At 36.2% G+C, this 18,335-nt stretch overlaps 1 protein-coding gene across 1 annotated transcript in view; it reads left to right on the forward strand.

Annotated features, from left to right (window-relative positions):
• Positions 1 to 18,335, forward strand: part of LOC139140082 (syndetin-like) — a 38,761-nt gene that overhangs the window by 16,452 nt on the left and 3,974 nt on the right. The window contains exons 19-26 of the mRNA XM_070709088.1: positions 11,207 to 11,334; positions 12,544 to 12,641; positions 12,991 to 13,109; positions 14,018 to 14,140; positions 15,167 to 15,264; positions 15,829 to 15,925; positions 16,560 to 16,718; positions 17,226 to 17,266. Coding sequence (XP_070565189.1) covers positions 11,207 to 11,334; positions 12,544 to 12,641; positions 12,991 to 13,109; positions 14,018 to 14,140; positions 15,167 to 15,264; positions 15,829 to 15,925; positions 16,560 to 16,718; positions 17,226 to 17,266 — 863 coding nt within the window. The remainder of the gene's footprint in view (positions 1 to 11,206; positions 11,335 to 12,543; positions 12,642 to 12,990; positions 13,110 to 14,017; positions 14,141 to 15,166; positions 15,265 to 15,828; positions 15,926 to 16,559; positions 16,719 to 17,225; positions 17,267 to 18,335) is intronic.

The raw sequence follows: 18,335 nt of genomic DNA on the forward strand, positions 1-18,335 counted from the left end.
ATCAGATTGGGTATACACTCGATTTTGGTACAATTCGCTCCATATAGCACTCGCCTATCAGCTCGTGCTATATGTCGTGCATTGTACCAAAATCTCGTGTATACCCTGCGGCGGGGTTATTGCTTAATCAATCCATGTACTATGTGATGGCAGCCAATGGGGTAAGACATTCGGTTTTCATATATGGGTAATCAACCCATGTATGTGTATTTAGCCCGTATATAGCCAACGAGTCCATGTATGGACATTTGCTGAAACATCACATGGAATATTTTATTGATAAATAATAATCCAGTTAGTATGCACATGCTGGGGAGTAGATACCTGTTGATGCAAAACCTAACATGTACATTGTAAATGTCGTCCTACTACCTTATTTTCCTTGAGTATGTTTGTCTTAATATTCAACATTTCTTGTGCTCTGTGACAAAGCTATCACTGAGTAGTAGAACTCGAAATGTTACTCCCGAGATTGTGAAGCCAATCATGGTGACAAGTATTCTCATCAGGAACTGTAAGGTGAACAATTTAGTAAACCTATCAAATGACATTGTCTAGTTCATTAAGTAGTAAAATTCAACAACATGTCTGAACTTATCATCAACATGAAGTCTCCAATCCCCATCCTCTCTCTCTTTCTAACAGTTTCCTTAAAGTTGATACATATGTGTATGTGAAAATATTTCTCAAAATCATGATACTCTTTTGCCGAGCTGAAGATGGTTAGCACCTTAAATTTTACAGACTAAAACTTGTGCTCAAACTTTCTTTAAGGAAAATTTAAAGTCTGCTTTTTCAAAATCAAGAATGAAAAACTGTGGTCATCTCGCAAATTTTGATACCTAGATTATTAAATTATGTATAATTTACTAATATCTGAATTTCAGAATGGCCACCGCCCTGTTGAAACTCTTTTGAGAAAATTTAAGCTTTTGATTTTCACAAACAAGATAATGAAAACTTGGTTTAATCCACAACCATCAAAATTGAGTTTGCACAAGCAGCATACCAACAAAGTAAGGTAAAAATTTCAAAGTCCAAACATTAGTCCCCACAGCACATTCTAGATTTGAGATACATGCACATTTATTAAGTGCATTAAGCTATCATACCCCTCTTTAGTCTTCTTTGTTTTACAAAATGTAGTGATTCACCAAATTATGTCAGAAGTTGTTGAAGTGGTGTTAGCCTCCTTAGAGAACTTACTGCTTTGAGTGTGGTCTTGCAGAACAGCTCCCTCTGTGTTCAATATGAAAAAGTTAACTAGTCTGTCATAATCTTTTGAACCATGCCCTGACACACAAAACCACCACCCTAACTCACCCTACCCCTCCAACCGGTGACCTAAGGCATCACTTTAAGATTATTTCGGAGAAGGAAGCAAATTGTCAATGCTGATAACAGAAATAGTATACTATCAGTAGAATCATGACAGACGTGAACGGATGAAATTACAAGAAAGTTCAAATTGTCAGAAACTCTGATCTAAGGTTTACGTGACAGCATTTCTGTCTTTCACTTTGAAAAAGTGAAACATTTCCTCCTCTGATATCACTGGAACCAACGTCTCAGATACATTCTTTATAATCAGTTTTCACTGATATTGAAAACTCTGCCAAAACTTCAGTAAGCTATTTTTCATTCCATTCATCCAGGAAAGTAAGTTAAACAGTGCTATGCTAAAGTCTTTTTATTAATACCTTGATAGTGTGATATTTCTGACCAAACACAGAGAATGAAGAGATGTTTACATTGAAAAAGGTAATATTGAAATATAATGTAAAAGAAAAGATCATGAAGCTTTCAAAATAACTACTAGCAATATAGAATCACTAGTCCAGCAGATTTTCTTGCATGAATATTGAAATGTACTTCGAAGTTTTGCTGCATTTTTTGTGTTGTGAAAGTGAAACAAGGTGATGATGGAAGTTATGTAGCTTGGTTTGAAAATGCTAGCAGCTTGACATGTGGTATGTAGACTTGGTTCTATACATTTGTCCAAGTGTGTCCACCATCATTAAAGGAATTTTGTTTGTTGAAACATGTCTGTGACCTATCTACTTATAAATTTTTGTTCCAAATTTCACAGGAGATGTTAACATGTGTATGTACCGGTATACGGCCAGACCTTTGTATAGTGGCCATGCAATCTGACCAAGGAAAGATGACCACTAAATGGAGGTGATTTACTATGGAGGAGTGTGTGTGGCATGAAAGATGGTGCACTGTGTGGTGAACACGGGGAAAAATTGTGCCCGATATCAAATCATATACACATAGGTTGCAACGTCAAAGCGATACCAGGCCCAGTAAAATAAAACATCTTTTGCGTTTTGACTCAATGTTTTTTGCAATTCAATCAGAAATGTTCACCATTGGTACCAAATTAGAGCACTTGCAACTGGCCACAGACTACATACGAGGGAATGGTTAAACAACCCCACCCGCCCCCATCCCACAGCTAAGTTGCTGGTTGATAATTAGAGTAATTAAATTATTATTATGAATCCAATGCTATTGTTATATCCCATTTATGTCTCAAATAAAGGGCTTTTCACAGAAAGGCATGCCAAGTGCAGAAAATATATGTCAATAGTTGAAAGGGGTGGGCTGTTAGATCTTTGGGGAGAGAGGGGGGAATGGAGTCAGAATAAGGATGTGAAATTTTTTACCATGTCAAAATATTAAATTTTATTTACAGAGTTGCCAACTCATGGATGCTTTTGTATTCCAGAACTCAAACGGATTCGGTTTTGAAGTCTTGTGAACTTTTTTTCCAAAACAATCTGCAAGGCTGCAATGTTTTAACAATTTCTGGTGTACAAGTTTCTGTGTTGGCCTTTCTCTTTGTTGTGTTCATTCTCTTCTGTTGTGGCCATTTTCTTGTTTAAGCTTTCAAGTGAAACTGTAAAAACAGCTACACTGTAGATAAAGTGTAATCAACTGATCAGCGATCAGTCTAGACAGAGTTGCCCCATGCTGGTTTTCTGTAATAAATCAATAAAACAAGCTAATCTTTTATATTGTACATACAATGTGTCTTTCTCACATACCGAGTTGTGGCATCGGCTTTAACCCACTGTAAATATCATTATATACCTACAGATTGATTTACAGAATATGCTCTTATTCTAAATCTATAACTTTTATCACTATTATTACAATACTACTGGTATGTTAATATTTCCGTTGCATTAATACCATCATCATTTAATGAAATGTAGTAGTCTGCATTGAAAAACATGCGGTCAGGTTATGTACTGGAGACTTGTGATAAGCCAAACCACAACATTGCATCCTGGAAAGCAGCCGGAATGGTTGTTTCACAGTGCAAAGTTTCACTTCATCTCCTGGTAATTTCTTGAGGGATTTCCTGAACTCAAAGAGATGTACATCCTGTGCTACTTCACTTACTATTTTCATGACCTCCTGACAAGACAGTACAATCAGCACAAGTACGGCTTTGGATGCAAGCCTTTTGCACACAAGCCAGAGGGTCTTTCCTTGGGGCCTTTGGTAATGTGCTCTATTCCCATGGTTAATAATGACTGCCCATAGTCTGACAATGCGAGAGAAAGTACCTTTCATGCCAGCAGGCAGCCAACACACACAGCCTTCAGAGAAAATTTGCAAATAGCTTTCTCTTGTTTCAGGAGTGTTTTTATTGCTCTTATGGCCTGTCAAACCTGAAGATACTGTTAATTGAGAAATGAACCATGCAGAATTATTTTCAATCACTTTTCGTGAAATCAAACTCACACTGACATGCATACTTACATCCTATGAATAATCTAATTAGTCCTTTGAGTGCTGTAATTTTTCCCAACAAAATTTTAGTGCAAATTTTACAAATTTTTATGAAGTTTTCTATAAATTTTTTGATAACTTTGGACCAAATGGGCATCTCTTTTCATTGGCTACAGTTTTTGATCAAAATTTTGAGAAAAATCTGAGAAAATGATTGTCTGCATCTGAAAAATATATTGTCTGGCGTTATATTTTATAGAGGCAACAAAAGTAGACTTTGGCACTCAAAGGGTTAATTTGTCTCAAAGTCTGAGTAAAGCTGCTTTTTGCCAAGTCATGATGGCCTTGTTTACAGCCACCACATCTCCAAAAAAGAGGACTATGGTATGCCACAGCCATCTTCATATATCAATTGTAAAATTAGTGGATATTGTTCGTAATATGCAGGAAATTGGTGCAGTGTGCAGTGTAAGAGCTTATATGTATCTGAGCGTAAGGTAGTATGCACCTCGAAAGTGAAAGACTTAAACTTTTGCTCTAACTTTCCTCAAGGGATCTTTCAATCATTCTCTTTCAAAATCAAGAATAAAAATAGGGGGTCACCGTGCAAATTTTGGTACTAGAGAAACAAATTACCCAAGATTTACCGATATTAGAAATTCAAAATGGCCGCCATCCCTGTGTTAACTCTATGGAGAAAAATAAAAATTTTCGAATATCGAAAAACTATGCCGGTGAAAATTTTTTTTTAATCAAGAGCTTTAAAATGAACCCCAACATGTGGTATATCAGAAGAGAATTGTAAAAGTTTGAGAGTCCGAATGTCTGTGCCCGAGGTGCGTTCTACCTTAAAAGCAGAATGACATTATTCAGACTTTGCAACACCACTTTTAGTAAATTAGAAGTCAGAAGATAGAATATGTTGTGATTCAATAATCTGGACCAAGAAAATGTTGCTACCTTTGGTGTAATAATGATGATGATAATCTTTATTTCTCAAAGAAAGCCTTTCATGCAAAAGCACATGTCAAGGTGCTGTACAGCACTGACGTATTTAGTAAAATAACAGTTTCTCTGAAAAAGATGTATTTTTACACAAGATTATAAAACTATTGAAATTATTACAACTTTGGAGTTCTGGTTGAAGCTGTGGGCCACAAATAGAATAAGATCTGCAACCATAAAACGCTGTACTGCCATTGGCTAAATTATGTAAACTGAGTGCACCTTCAGAAGTGGACTGAGGGGTCTAAACTAGGAGTACAATTGTTTAAGAGCTGTCTCAAATAGCATGGTGTAATATAATATAGTGAAGTAAAAACCAGTCTTACAGTTCCTGTTGCATAGAAATACCTATCAGAACACAGAAATATGCAGTCTGTCTTGTGGTAAAATTACACTGCCTGCTGTTTCTGCAGAGTCACAATGCATTCCAAGAAAAATTGCATGGTAATGTCCAGGTTCACAGCAAACCCTGTTGATCATGAAGGACCAAAATCAAACAGTAGTATCAGCCTCTTAAAGCCAGGCTATACAGTGCAACTCGTGTTTTCTCAGTTGAAAAAGAACCCTTGTGACTGAATGTAATGCATATGAATGACAAATATATGCCGAAAAATTACACAGCAGTTTAATTTTGGTTTGCACTGAAATGTCCATGTCACCGTTTCTGATGAAATTTACAAATATCATGATTTCAATCACTTTTTTGAATGTCAGTCTTTCAGGCTGTGCCATTTTAGAATGAGAATAGATAATGCAAAATAAAATTGTCATTTTTATAGTTCACATGTTGACACACGTACACGTGAGCTAATGTCGCACAATGTCTATCTGTTTGACTGTGTGTCTGTGTGTCTGTCTGTTGGCCTGATATCTCAAAAATGGCTTATCAGATCAGAATCAAATCTGGTACATAGATTCAGTTTGCAAGTGGCAAGAACTGATTTGCATTTGACAGTGTGGCGTGCATACTTTATGCTTGTTTGCATAATAATTGATTGAATTTTGTTGAAAATTGTTACAAAAGTTGATCACACTAGGATATATCAGCAGTGAAAGATATTAAGGAGTGACATGAAAGATAATTGCTAATTTGCAGGTTTAATGAACTTTCCTAATTAGGAATATATATCTGAATTGAGTAAAGTTGACGAACTCACTATATACATTGAAGATACCATGAAACAACATTAATGAAAATCATTTAGCATTTTTACTTTAGCTAATTACTAATTTGCATATTCAACAGTTTCCTAATAAGGTGTATATATATCGGAATTGACTTGATCAAAGTTTACAAAACTTGCTGTGTATATTGGAGATATTATGATATGATATTATTGAAAATCATTTTGCATTTTTACTTGGAGATATTATAACATAATATGATTGAAAATCATTTTGCATTTTTACTTGAGCTATTACTAACTTTCCTAATTGCATTTATATGTTTTGATTGTCTCAATCAAAGTTGACAAAACTTGCTATGTACATTAGAGATACTGTGATATAACATTCATGAAGGTTGTTTTAGCATTTTTAAATAACTTAATAACTGATTTGCATACTTGATGAACTTTCCTAATTAGGGATATATATCTAAATAGACTTAGTCAAAGTTGACAAAACATGAGTGGTAATATGATAAAATATTACTTAAAGTCATAAAGCATTTTTACACCAGCTTGTTACTAATTTGCATATTTAATTAACTTTCCAAACATAAGACTGGAAGGACACTTCAGAAATTTATGAAACTTACTAGGTATATTGATGAGACAATTAAATTGTGTTAGTAAATTTATAATTTGCATATCTAGTGAGTTTTCACAGTTTTGCATATATAGCTTTAAGGACTTGACCAAAGGCAATTACACTTGCCATATAAAGTGGTCATACAATGACAACATTCAAAGAAATTTAGTATTTTTATTTCAGCTTATTACCTATTTGTATACTTAATGGCCTTTTGAATTAATCTGTGGTGAATATTGTTCATGATAGTGATCATTACAGTTTCAATGAAGTTGCAAACATGTGGCAAAAGTTTCAGTTTACTGGCAACTGCAAGATATACTGAAACGTGAGCATTTTCAGTTCATATCTGGTCCTACATATACGCCAGTTTCAAATGTGATATTAAATTTCATAAAGTAGTATCAAGTTTTTGATTTAAATTAATTGTTATCATTGAAACTAAACTTAAGATTTTCTACCCAGGATATGTACCCCTTTCACCCTTCAGGTAAACTATTTCTACAATACTAATACTCTACATTTTGAAAATACATAGTATGAGGGGGTTTCATGTAATCTTTAATAAGTAAAAATTGCTTTGAAAGAAATGTGTTGGTTAAGGTAGAATGTGCCTTGAAAGTGAAGGACATAATTTTGCTTAAATTTTCATCAGGGAATCTTTCAACTATTCACTTTCAAAATCTAGAAAAAAAATAGAGGGTCACCATGCAAAGTTTGGTACAAGAGAAACAAATAGTCAAGATTTACGGATATTTGAAATTCAAAATGGCCTCCATCCCTGTGCTTACTTTATGGAGAAAGGAACAATTTTTGATTTTCGAAAAACCAAGACAGTGAAAGGTTTTCTTATTCAAAGAGCTTCAAATGAGCCCCCACAAGTGGTAGATCAGAAATGTGTTGTAAAATTTTGAAAGTCAAAATATCTGTCCCCAAAGCACATTCTACCTGAATTGCAACACCACATTAAGTCTGGTGATGAAAGGATTAACATGATTACACATCAGCAACTCTGTTCACTCTACTCTCAGACCTCAGTTCAAGTTGCAGCTTCTGCCAGAAAAGTTGCCTGCCCATTCTGTCCTCTGGCCATATAAGGTATCGTTTAGTCAACAACATGTTGCGCAGAACACGAGGCATCTTCTCATCAGGGATGTCTTCAAGGAGAATCATGACTATCACATCTCGCTTACTCTCAAACAAGTGGGTCTGTGCCATTCTCATCTCAAAGTAACACCACTCACTCTCAGCGAAGTGTGGCGAAAGTATAAGGACAGTTTTATGGCTGTTGTCTATGCTATCAAGAATGTTCTCAAAAATGTCCGTACCTGGCATGAAGTCGCGCTCATGCAAACAGAGTTTGAAATTTTGTGGATCGCCGTGCTCAAGATGGGGACGTAATTGACCCATGACCCAGTCTTCATCTTGTCTGTTATACACCACAAAGGCGTCGTATTTCTTGTTATGTTCATTGTCATGGTCAACTGCCAGCTTGTAACATCCACATCTCAGCTTTGTGAGAAATATCGCAAGTCGTAAGTACCATCGATAGCGCACAATGAGGATTATACCGATAGCTATCAGAATGATGGCGCAGGTTATTGACGCTGAAACAATCATGACTGTTTCACACTTTGTACCGAAGTCCAACATATCGAGGGTCTTTAGTCGTATTTCCAAGGGTCTCTCACAGGTAATGCCTTGTACATCTTCTATCCAGACTTTTGTGTTTGTCCTCATCCAGTGAAGAAACTCTTCAATGTTGCAGGAACAGTCTAGTGGATTGCCGCTGAACTCAAAGGTTTCCAAAGTCGGTGCAGTGTCAAGTATTCGAGTGTCAATTCCAGTCATGCCAAGTTCATGCAGAATCAGTGTCTTTAGATGCAAAAGCTTGACTTGTATGTCTGCCTTATATTTCACATCAATGTCACTGGTCTTGATAGTTATTTCTTCCAACAACGGATACTTTGCTAAATCAGCAAAGTCAATCTCAATGTCAAATCCATGGACCTCCATTATCCGCAGGATCTTTAGTGGAATGCTTTTAGGAAGGGTGATGATGTCTCGGCCTCCCTGGATATCCAAAACTTCAAGTCTAGTGAAATTGGCAATTGCAGATTCAACCTCGGGTATTACCCATGGTAGGTGGTAATCGTTACCGATTTCAAGTTCAGTGATAGTTGAAACGTAATTCAGATTTTGGACGACCGGCATGCTGTAACTGATGCTCAATTCAGTCAGGTTATTCAGGTGTCTGAACGGACCATTGATTACATCGAGAAGTAAAAGGGCATTGTTTCGAAGCTTTAAGATTCTTAACGAAGGAAGTGCTGAAAATGTACTATTGGGTATGTGTAGTATATAGTTCCTTGTCAAGTCCAATTCATTGATGTTACTCAGGCCTTGGAAGCTGTCTTGGTGAATACTCAAGATTTGATTCTTTGTCAACACAAGTTTTTCCAGCTTTGGAACGCCTTCGAAGGCAAAGGGTGATATTTCAGTCAGATTGTTGTTTCCCAGATCAAGATATTTCAAAGATTTCAGATTTTTCAGGGCTGCCTTGACGTCTTCAATGTCGGATATTTGGTTATAGCCCAACCGTAGTGCTGTCAGATTGGTCAAACTGTAAAAGGCATTTGGTGACAGTGTTCTCACCTTGCTGTCATATAGATGCAGGTATTTTAGATTATTAAGTCCTATGAACGCATTCTCAGGGAGTATGGTTAGATTATTCCTTGACAAATTCAAATCTTCCAGTTCGGTGCCATGTAACCATCTAAAAGTGGATGGCCGTAGCTTCAAGAAATATTCCCGGCATGGGCCTAATCTTTCCAGCTTCAGTGCAGATATGCTTGAATCTTCCAAGTCACGAAGCATTCTCTCCAAAGAGTCAGAAAGTAGTGGGTTGTGGCTCAAATCTAGGCTGGTAACCTGTTTGAAATTGAGTAATGCCCCTGACTCTGGAGATTCTATGTTGTTAAACGAGAGATCAACATGTCTCATCTGTTTGTTTGGCAGCCAGACTTTCCTCAGTAAGTCATCTGTGATGTCACTCCGTTGAAAGGACAAAGTTTCCAGTGTTAGAACGTGAATAAAGTTTACCTGAGTGCATTTTGAGAAGTTTAACTCGTCAAGAATGATGGTTTGTATGTTAACCAAAGGGTTGAAGTGTGTATCATCCAGACATTTTAAGTGATTGGAACCTAAATCCAAAGTACGCAAACTGATCAGATCATCAAAGACACCATTTGGAAGTCTTGATATGTTGTTACTATTGAGGTTCAATACCGACAGACTGGTCAGGCCACTGAAAGATGCTTTATAAATTGATTTAATAAAGTTGAAGTTCAAATCCAGGGATGTTAAATTTGAAAGCCCGGAGAAAATATTACCTTGGACACGGTCCAGGTTGTTACAGCAAAGATCCAGTGTTTGTAAATTGTGAAGATCTCCAAAAGCCATGCTCTCCAATGTGGATATGTTGTTGTAGCCGAGTGAAAGTACCACAAGCTCATCCAACCCGTAAAACGATTGAGACTTGAGTGTAGTGAGAAAGTTACGGATCAGTCCCAGCTCTTTCAGGTTGCCGAGTTTGGCAAAAGCTCGCGGTTCAAGCGATGATATGTCGTTTCTGAACAGTTGCAAGTGAGTTGTCCAAGACGGAAATGTCGGAGGTAGCTTTGAAAGCTTGTAACAGGTTACACGTGTGAGATGATGTACTTTGCATGTCAGTGGTAGATCAGCTGTCAACACCTGGCTTTGAAGATAGATGGTAAGATACAGAAGAACTGGACAGATTTTCTGCAAATTCATAGTCATAGCTGTCAGGGTCAGAGAAGGACAAATTTGAGTCACACACTAGTATCAACTGTGATAACTGTCTGTTCAAGGGCACCCTAAGTTGCTTCAATTTATCAGCTCTAAAGTCCTGAAAGGGCTTAGGGGGTTTCAGGCCACTCCCTTTTTTACAACTTCCTTCCATGTTTCTATTTAAGTGCTGTGGAAAGAGAAAGTGACTTTTCAAGTTGATACTGTTGAATTTCCAGATAATAAGGAAAAACATCAGCCCAAATAATGTTACAAGAGAATGGAGTTATGAAAGTAATATTGCTATCTTGAAATGGCCATAGTTATTTCAGATCAGATTGGATTACAAAAATTAGAATTGTATTAAAGCATGCTGCTGGGATAACTGCTGTTTTCCTTGAATCTTGCTCATCAAAGAGGCCATTCATGAACTTGGATCTAATTTTTCACACTTTCTTCAGTTTAAAGTAGATAGGGATGTATTTTCCTTGAAAAAGATATGATTACTTCTTGTGTTTACATACCTCCACAAGTGTCTGCAATGCATTGATTTGATGATCGAGACTCTGCAGTCAGAGATGTTGCACTATTCTCATTTAGGGGAAATAATTCTTTTTGGTGACTCTAATGCTAAAACTGGTAAGCTACAAGCTTTGGTTAAACATGATGATGTAGACTTTTGTCCAACATCTATGGGTTATGTACCTGACATGAAAAGGATTTCAATGCATAATGGGAAATCTTGTAGTAACTATTTTGGTAGACAACTTATGAATTGTGTATTCAGATCAATTTGTCAGTTTTGAATGGTAGAAGGGTCGGTGATATACATTATATGATATGATACAATGAGGACTCTAAAAATTCTGTGCATTCATTTTTACATCATTTTCAGTATGAGAGTGACGATGCCATACAAGACGATGAAAATGATAATGAAGATGACTCGGATGATAGTGACGTCCCAGAGGAGCTGAAATTAGAATACGTGGATGAGCAGACAGGAGAACAACCCACAAACAAGTAAGATAAAAAGATATCATGTTAGTAAGGGTCATCCGGAAGTGAAACAGGCAGTGGAATTTGAATTTACTGGTATTGCTTCTATTTGAAAGTTCAATATATTATTATACACCAACATCTGTAAGCTATCTCTGTATCAGTGGATGCAGAGTACAGTAGCTTTGACACAGAATCCTATAACTTTGGGTTTATTGGACACTTACCTCGAAAAAGTTTTTAACTTGTAAACACTGGGAAAACAAGACAAGATTCACTATTTTTACAAAAAAAGATACATGTAGCTATTGACAAATCATGCAGTGAGCAATGGCCAGACTAAAAGCTTTGAATTTCTGTCAAGTAATCCTGCAGAACTATAATTTTTTTTAAGTGCACCGCACTACATCATTGAATTTTCATTGTCTGTGCCGAGCAAACGTAGTGAATGCTTTCCTAGTCTGCATGCAATCCCACAATGCAGTGTACAACAGGGCATTCTGAAAACACCTTACTTAAACTTGAACAACTTTTGAAGCAATGTAACAGTATTTTTAACCGGTATGTTTTTTTACCAATTTTTTTGTTTATTTGCTTTTTCCTGTGTTGATTCGGTAAAGTTAGGTTTTTCAGAATACTTCAGAATAGAGAATAACATTGGAATTTCAAGATTTGACCTTTTTTAGTGTGTACACAATTTTGGGAAAATCATGATATTTAGCCATGTTATATTAAAAAGGCTTGACTTTTGTTCAACTTAAAATTAAAACAGCTTACTAAGAAACAGTTTTCCTTTCAAACTATAAATTATCAGCTTAATGTTTGCTTTCAATTAAAAACAAGAGGCATCCAAAAACATTACTTTGTCATGTGAGACCGATTTAAGCTTTGGCCTCCCTACTATAGGAAAGATCTGTTTTTGTCTTTGGTAGTGTTCAGTGGTCATATCTCGGTCAAATATGACCTGGTCTATTTCTGAATGCCATCAACCTTCCCTGAGGTGTGAAATCTCTCTCCATTGAGATGATCTTTCACCAAGTATGAAATAGAAATAATTGAATCATACAAACAAATGGCAGATGAAATATTGTAGCTGATTTGAAAATATGACATCCTATTTCATGATCTACAATCTGTTGATTCATTTTCAAGAACATCATTTTCTCACAGTGGATTTTGTCTTTAACATGAAAAATGCCTTCAGAACTCTATATCTGTCATATCTCCCTCTAGGTTCACCACCAGATCTAGGAAGAAATCCGACAAGCCGTACACAAAATCTCCGCCGCCCATCGTGACCAATACAACTCTTAATGTTCTCAGATTCTTTGGTAAGATTTAATAAAAACAACATTATCTGTACATAAAGATTTTCTTGACAGTTTTGTGCCTTGCCCTCATCACCTCTTGCTTTGCTGTGTAATATATAGACATTTTCTGATGATGTCCATACCACTGAATCAAGACATGCTTAATCAGTTTGTCAGAAAGGTCATCTCTTTTAGATCATTAACACTGTTTTAAATCAAAAGCTTTGATCAACATGAATCTTTCACAAAAGTTCTAGTCAGTGGCATTTTTTAGAAAATTCCTCTGTTTTAGCATCCAAATGATTACAGAATCTTGCCCAAGTCCCATAACATCATGCATTTTCATTGTTTTGTTGTTTTTTCCCCGTAGGGAAGTACATGCAGATGATGAGGGTGTTGAAATCCATAGCATTTGATGTGACTATCTGTATGTCGCAGCTCTTTGATTACTATCTCTTTGCAGTCTACTCATTCTTTGTCAGCAATTCGGTAAGTGTTGGTACTTCTAAAAGCGTCGTAATTTTGCTGGTAATTTTGATTGATGTACATGCAACCTCGACGGGAAAAGTACGTCTTAGGCAGTAATACAAATGATTGACATGTTATAATTTTGATATTTATGATTTTGCTGTGACTGGTGATTTTAACATTTCACAAGAAGAGAATGAAGTTCAACGAGTCGTAGAGAATTTCGTCAATTATCATTGAAGTTCACAGTTTTGAAATTAGGAAATCTGTGCCTAATTAATATTTTACTTGTAAAAAGTTTGTAGCAATGGTTAATTCACATCTCAAACCATCAGATTTTTTACAACATTTGAAAAATCAAACATCATATATAATGGTAATGGTCACCATTTGATGCTGCAATTGTGAAAAGAAACTGCAAAATTGAGAGGAAAAAAAGAACTGCCTTTGAGGGCAACCTTCACAATTCAGTGTTTCATGATTGTTTTGATTTTTTAGCAGACTTGTTCCAAAGGTTCTTAACATTCTGAATGTTAGCAGTCTAGGGAGTCAATAAAAAAGCAAGGCACTTAGCCTGAAAACTGAATCATTCTGTGCGTTCATCAGTTATCAAACTTTTTCACACTTGTACTCCGTAGCTAATTTTGCGAGAGTACTGTTGATGAACGTTAAATCTGTGAATCTTTGATTGATTGGGTCATTGAATTACGAAGTTCTCAAAAGTTGAACCACCTTTTTGTTAATTTTGCAAGATCTGGACAAAATTGCTTGGTCAAGCATTGGTTGTTGTGTTAAAATGATGTTTACACAATATTTCAAAAAGCCAATGCCACTTTAAAACCTATCCATCAATATTCACCGAAATTTTTACACTTCAAACTTACATTTTAAGATACAAAGGCAAGGCCTTACTCTTCCTGTTTCAACAGAATGACAACTCTACCCGTGTTCTAGGAAGTCGACTAACCACATCATTGAAGAGAATTCAAGATAATTTAATACAACAGACAGCTATACCAGGAATGCCTTCACCAACAACACCAGAAGACAAAGTAAAAATATTCTCTTTACTTAGCATACCATCCACTATTGCATCCTTTTTCCAGTTATTAATCCTTTGAGTGCTGTAATTTTTCCCACCAAAATTTCAGTGTAACACTTTACCAATTTTTATTAATTTTTCTGAAAATTTTTTCCTACTTTTTGATCAAATGGACATAATTTTTCATTGGTTACAAGTTTTTAACCCAATTTTTCTGAAAAATCTGAAGGAAAAATTGTTTAGATCTGAAAATGCAGCAAAAAATGACTTTTGCACTCTAATGTTTAAATATGTGAATATCTTTGTCAGATTAGGCAGTGCGCAACCAAAAAAGTGAAAGACCTTTTGTTCAAACTTTCCCCACTGAAACTTGCAACCAATATCTTTTAAAATCAAGAATGAAAGTCAAGAGTCACTTGGCAAATTATTGCATTATGGAAATATTACCTTAAATGTAACAATAATTGAAATTCAAAATGGCTGCCATCCCTGTGTGATATCCCTAACAAAATATTAAGTTTTTGATTTTCAAAAAAGAAGACAGGGAAAATTATATTTACTCCAAGAGTTTTAAAATGAGCACACACAAGTGATAGATCAGAATAGTATTGTTAATTTTTGAGAGTCCGAATATCTGTCCCTTAGGTGCATCCTACCTTAACACCAACAGATTGCTTCAGTAAGAAGCTAAGAAAGAATATTTAGATGTCTTTCATATTGCGGTTAGAATCTCATGAACTTCACACTTTTCATTGCTAAACTTTAGAACAAGTCCACATTGTGGACTATACAGTGAGTCAAGCTATAAACAAGGAATTTGGTTATTAAATAGTTAAAGACAAAAGTGGAAGAATTGCAAAGGATCAGTGCCCATTTTGAACGTTTGTTGTGAAATCATCAAGAAAACCAGCAGAATGACTCCCTTTTAATCATTGAATTTGGTTCATCCCCATTGAAGTCATCCATGTGGTTCAATCCATCTACAGAGAGAAAGGGATGTAAAACCACTGACTTAAATTTCCATCTCTCCTTTCAGATCAAGCTTCCCTACCCTCATCTGTCACCAGTTGTAGACATGACAGATCTGAACAGATTGTTTGGTTTATCAGAGAGAATTGTAGCCACTGAATCCCTGTAAGTAAACAGTCACTATCTTTCTATCACAAATTCTGTTTTCTCAATCTCAGTGTAAAGTTTACCAGTTTGAAATACATAGTCTTACGTTAAAGGTATACTGTCACCTGTTCCAATTTTTCCACAGTTACCATGGAAAGAGAAAATCTAACCAATCACGGATTTTAAGCAGGTGGCCACTTTTTAAAAACAGCGCCTCACATGGATATTTTGAATACCAAGAAACGCCCCTTTTACCATATATGGGCATATTTAGATTACAGGTGACTGTATACCTTTAATTGTACTACTGTAAAAATTGTAGCACACCAATCATAAATTCAATCAGACCGGTAGTATGACCACATTTACTCGTACAGAGGTTTGTGTGAAAATCAGCAAAGACTGTGTTACTGCTAAAATTAGTTTTAGAAATCATGTGCTGCTTACGTATACCATCACTGACAAGTGAGCTTTGTGATCAAAATGTACATCTTATGTCTAATGAAAGATTTTTTTATACAGAAGTCAAATTGGATATTTTTTATCAGTGTTCATCGTATTTCACAATCATTTTGATTCCAGGTTATTCCTAGCACAACAGTTTCAGTTTTTACAGCCCCACTTGGAAGCTATGATTCCGGCATCCAAGAAACCATTCCTGCAGCAGTTTTATTCCCAGGTATGACATCCACTGGATTTGAAGATAGGTCGCTAGAGGGCGCCCCTTCCTTCCATACAAAAGATGAAACCTCCCATTCCAGTCTGTACACTTGCATGCATGATGTAAACACCCAGCTCTGATTCTTGGAATGCACAAAAGAAACTTTTGTAAATATAAATTCAGGATATTTTCAAGTTCAGTGAAGTCACAGTTTCATCGATGTATTTCAAATGAGCCATTGATAAGCTTCTTCTTTCTTATCTTGTCAAATCCTGTATGTAGCACTACTTTTTCTGCAAGATTCAACTGAAGCAAGTCTGCATAAAATGTTACATGTTGTAAAGACAGTTTACACAGAATCAAAACATAAAACAATAGTAAGAAGAGTCACTGTCAAGTGTATTCTTTGATTGTTTATGAAATGTACGTTTACAAAGGAATGTGAAGTGGACCATATTCAAAAAATTGATAGTGTAAAAGTATTAAAAAAATGTTTAGTATTTGATCCTGTTCCACCCACACATCTTCCAGTCTTTGCGTCAGCGTTGTTTAGCAATTCACAAATAAAGTTCAAGGCAATGTTTGTGAAATGTTCAGTAACAAATCTTTCCCACCGATTCTAATATGTGTTCTGTACCAACATTCTGGGCAGACGATAATGGTGGCGTCTGAGTTGCGGACTCCGGTGTATCGCAGCGTGGCTACCAAAGCCATCGATTTCGAAGACATGATACAGATGATGGCCAATGTGAAATGGGATATCAAGGAAATTATGTCACAGCACAGTGCCTATGTGGACTGGTTATTGGAGGTAAGACACAACAGTGAGTTGGAGATGAAGAAATACGTACCAGAAAGGCAGCACATGGACTTCAAGGAATTTGACAAATGAAGCAAAGGCTTCCGATAAAATTCTTTAAGTTTAGTACATGACCAAGTATGCATCTTGAAGGAGAAAGTCATAAACTTTTGCTCCAACTTTCCTTGAGAAACTTTAAACCACTGTCTTTCCTAATCTGGTATAACAATCACAGTTCACTATGCCATTTTGATAGAGAAGCAAATCACAGAGAGTTCTATTAAAGTGTTAACACCATAGGGAGAAATGAGTTGACATTTTCACAAAACCTATACAGTGAAAACTGAATGAATCCACATACTCAGCTAAGTATTCAAAAAATTTAAGAGTCCAATTCTCTGTCCCCAAGTGCATTCTGTCTCAAAGTAAAGTTGAATGTCACTGTTTTTAAAAAAATCACAAGTTTCAGAGTATTCTGTTTCATACCTTAGTCACACGTGGTAATTTCCATTTTCACAGGAATTACAAGTGTTTGACCTCAGAGTGCAAGATGTGGCGAGGTAAGATTGAGACACCTGTCCATTATCTCTACTAATAACATGTCTATTCAGGGAGTCACGTCAGTTGTGTTTATAGTGTCTGTTCAGTTACATATGAAATTCAAAACCTTTTAATGACATGCACTTCATTGTAAATTTTACATGCAAGATGCTTTTTCTTTTAGTCCCCACGGACACCGTCCGGGGGACTTATAGGTTTGGTCATGTCCGTGCGTGCGTCCGTGCGTGCGTGCGTCCGTGCGTCCGTCCGTCCGTCCGTCCGTCCGTTCACGCAGATATCTCAGAGATGCAAGAAGCGATTTCATTCAAACTTGGTACAAGGATTACTTCATATGTCATACAGATGCACGTCGATTTGTTTTGGGATACGATCCAATATGGCCGCCAGGCGGCCATTTTATTACGATTTTTTTCATGTACAGAGCCATAACTCAGACATGTTTCTACCAATTTTATTCAAAGTTGGTGCAAGGACATTGACCAATGTCATAGATATGCACGTCAATTTTCTTTGTGATACGATCCAATATGGCCGCCAGGCGGCCATTTTGTTACGATTTTTTCATGTACAGAGCCATAACTCAGACATGTTTCAAGTGATTTTATTCAAAGTTGGTACAAAGACATTGACCAATGTCATAGATATGCACGTCAATTTTTTTTTGTGATACGATCCAATATGGCCGCCAGGCGGCCATTTTATTATGATTTTTTCATGCACAGAGCCACAACTCAGACATGTTTCAACCGATTTTATTCAACATTGCTACAAGGACATTGACCAATTTCATAGATATGCACATCGATTTTTTTTGTGATACAATCCAATATGGCCGCTAGGCGGCCATTTATTACAATTTTTTCATATACAGAGGCATAACTCAGGCATATCTCAACCGATTTTATTCAAATTGGTACAAGGACATTGACCAATGTCATAGATATGCATGTCAATTTCTTTTGTGATACGATCCAATATGGCTGCTGTGCGGTCATTTTGTTACGATTTTTTCATATACAGAGGCATAACTCAGGCATATCTCAACTGATTTTATTCAAAGTTGGTACA

This window comes from Ptychodera flava, chromosome 9 (genome assembly GCF_041260155.1).
Source record: "Ptychodera flava strain L36383 chromosome 9, AS_Pfla_20210202, whole genome shotgun sequence".
NCBI lineage: Eukaryota > Metazoa > Hemichordata > Enteropneusta > Ptychoderidae > Ptychodera > Ptychodera flava.